Here is a 1,081-nt window from a genome sequence, read left to right as displayed (position 1 = left end):
AGAGAGAGAGAGAGAGAGAGAGAGAGAGAGAGAGAGAGAGATTATATATATTATGTTAAAAAGACAGAAGGAATAAAAAAAAAGGGAGATAAAGGGAAATGATTTGTTCAGGAAAGGTAATTAGAAATATTAGATTTTGTGTTTGTCTCAAACTCGCTTGTTTCCACAGGTACTGCAACTCTCGAGTGCTCAAATTTGACGAGAACGGAAAATTCTTAGCCCAGTGGGGTACACAAACAGGAGACTGTGAGTATTAATTGGCACGGCAATTTCACCCACAAGATAAATCATGGTCTACCACCATAACTCATCCTTTTTTTTCAATAAATTTCTATCAACTATTGCATCCCCTTTATTCCTGTCCTGCAAAGGATGTCTTGATTTTATATAATATGTATAGGCCTACTTTTGTTTGCTTAAACCTTGCCTTTCCCCTTTGAACTTTTAAATTCATTTCTTTCCTTCTTTCTTTCCTCCTTCCTTTCTTTCTTTCTTTCTTTATCATTCTATACATACAATCGTTCATTCGTTCTCATTCATTTATTCATGTATTTATTTTTTGGGGCAGAGGTTCATTGCAGTTAGTTGATTACAGCGGCAATAAATACATGTACCAAGAAAAATAACTTCGCACAAATACATGTATTTCCATTTATTCATATAAACATATGGGATGTTGCAGGGGAAATTATATAAATACATTAATATGTGTAAGACCAAGCATTTTTATACTTCAGATCTACTGTGTTGGGCTAAAACAGCACCTGGACATGGATGGTTGGTCCCTCTATAAATAAATCATTGATGGTCATCTACTGTGCTAAAATTTGGCAAAAACTATTTACCCTTCAAAGTTGTCGTTTCACAAGACAATTATGCAGATTATTTTCTTAATATAAAACCTAGCCTGATAGTAATATTTATTATGTTGGATTTTTTCCCTCCTTTTCTTTCCCCAGCTGAACTGACTCCGTACACTCTGGATATACCACACAGCGCAGCGTTGGTGGAAGAACTGGACCTTGTTTGTGTCGCAGATCGGGAGAACAGCAGGTGTGTGTGTGTGTGTGTGTGTGTGTGT

General features: G+C 36.1%; 1 protein-coding gene across 1 annotated transcript in view; it reads left to right on the top strand.

Moving 5' to 3' along the window:
- LOC101849446 (probable peptidyl-alpha-hydroxyglycine alpha-amidating lyase pgal-1) overlaps positions 1-1,081 on the top strand; it is a gene marked incomplete in the record, with an annotated part of 11,418 nt that overhangs the window by 6,277 nt on the left and 4,060 nt on the right. Inside the window, 2 exon segments of the mRNA XM_005094457.3 lie at positions 170-246; positions 960-1,053. Coding sequence (XP_005094514.2) covers positions 170-246; positions 960-1,053 — 171 coding nt within the window.

The sequence above is a fragment of the Aplysia californica genome, unplaced genomic scaffold, assembly GCF_000002075.1.
Source record: "Aplysia californica isolate F4 #8 unplaced genomic scaffold, AplCal3.0 scaffold00082, whole genome shotgun sequence".
In the NCBI taxonomy this organism is placed as follows: Eukaryota; Metazoa; Mollusca; class Gastropoda; order Aplysiida; family Aplysiidae; genus Aplysia; species Aplysia californica.
This window is presented reverse-complemented; position numbering and strand designations above follow the sequence as displayed.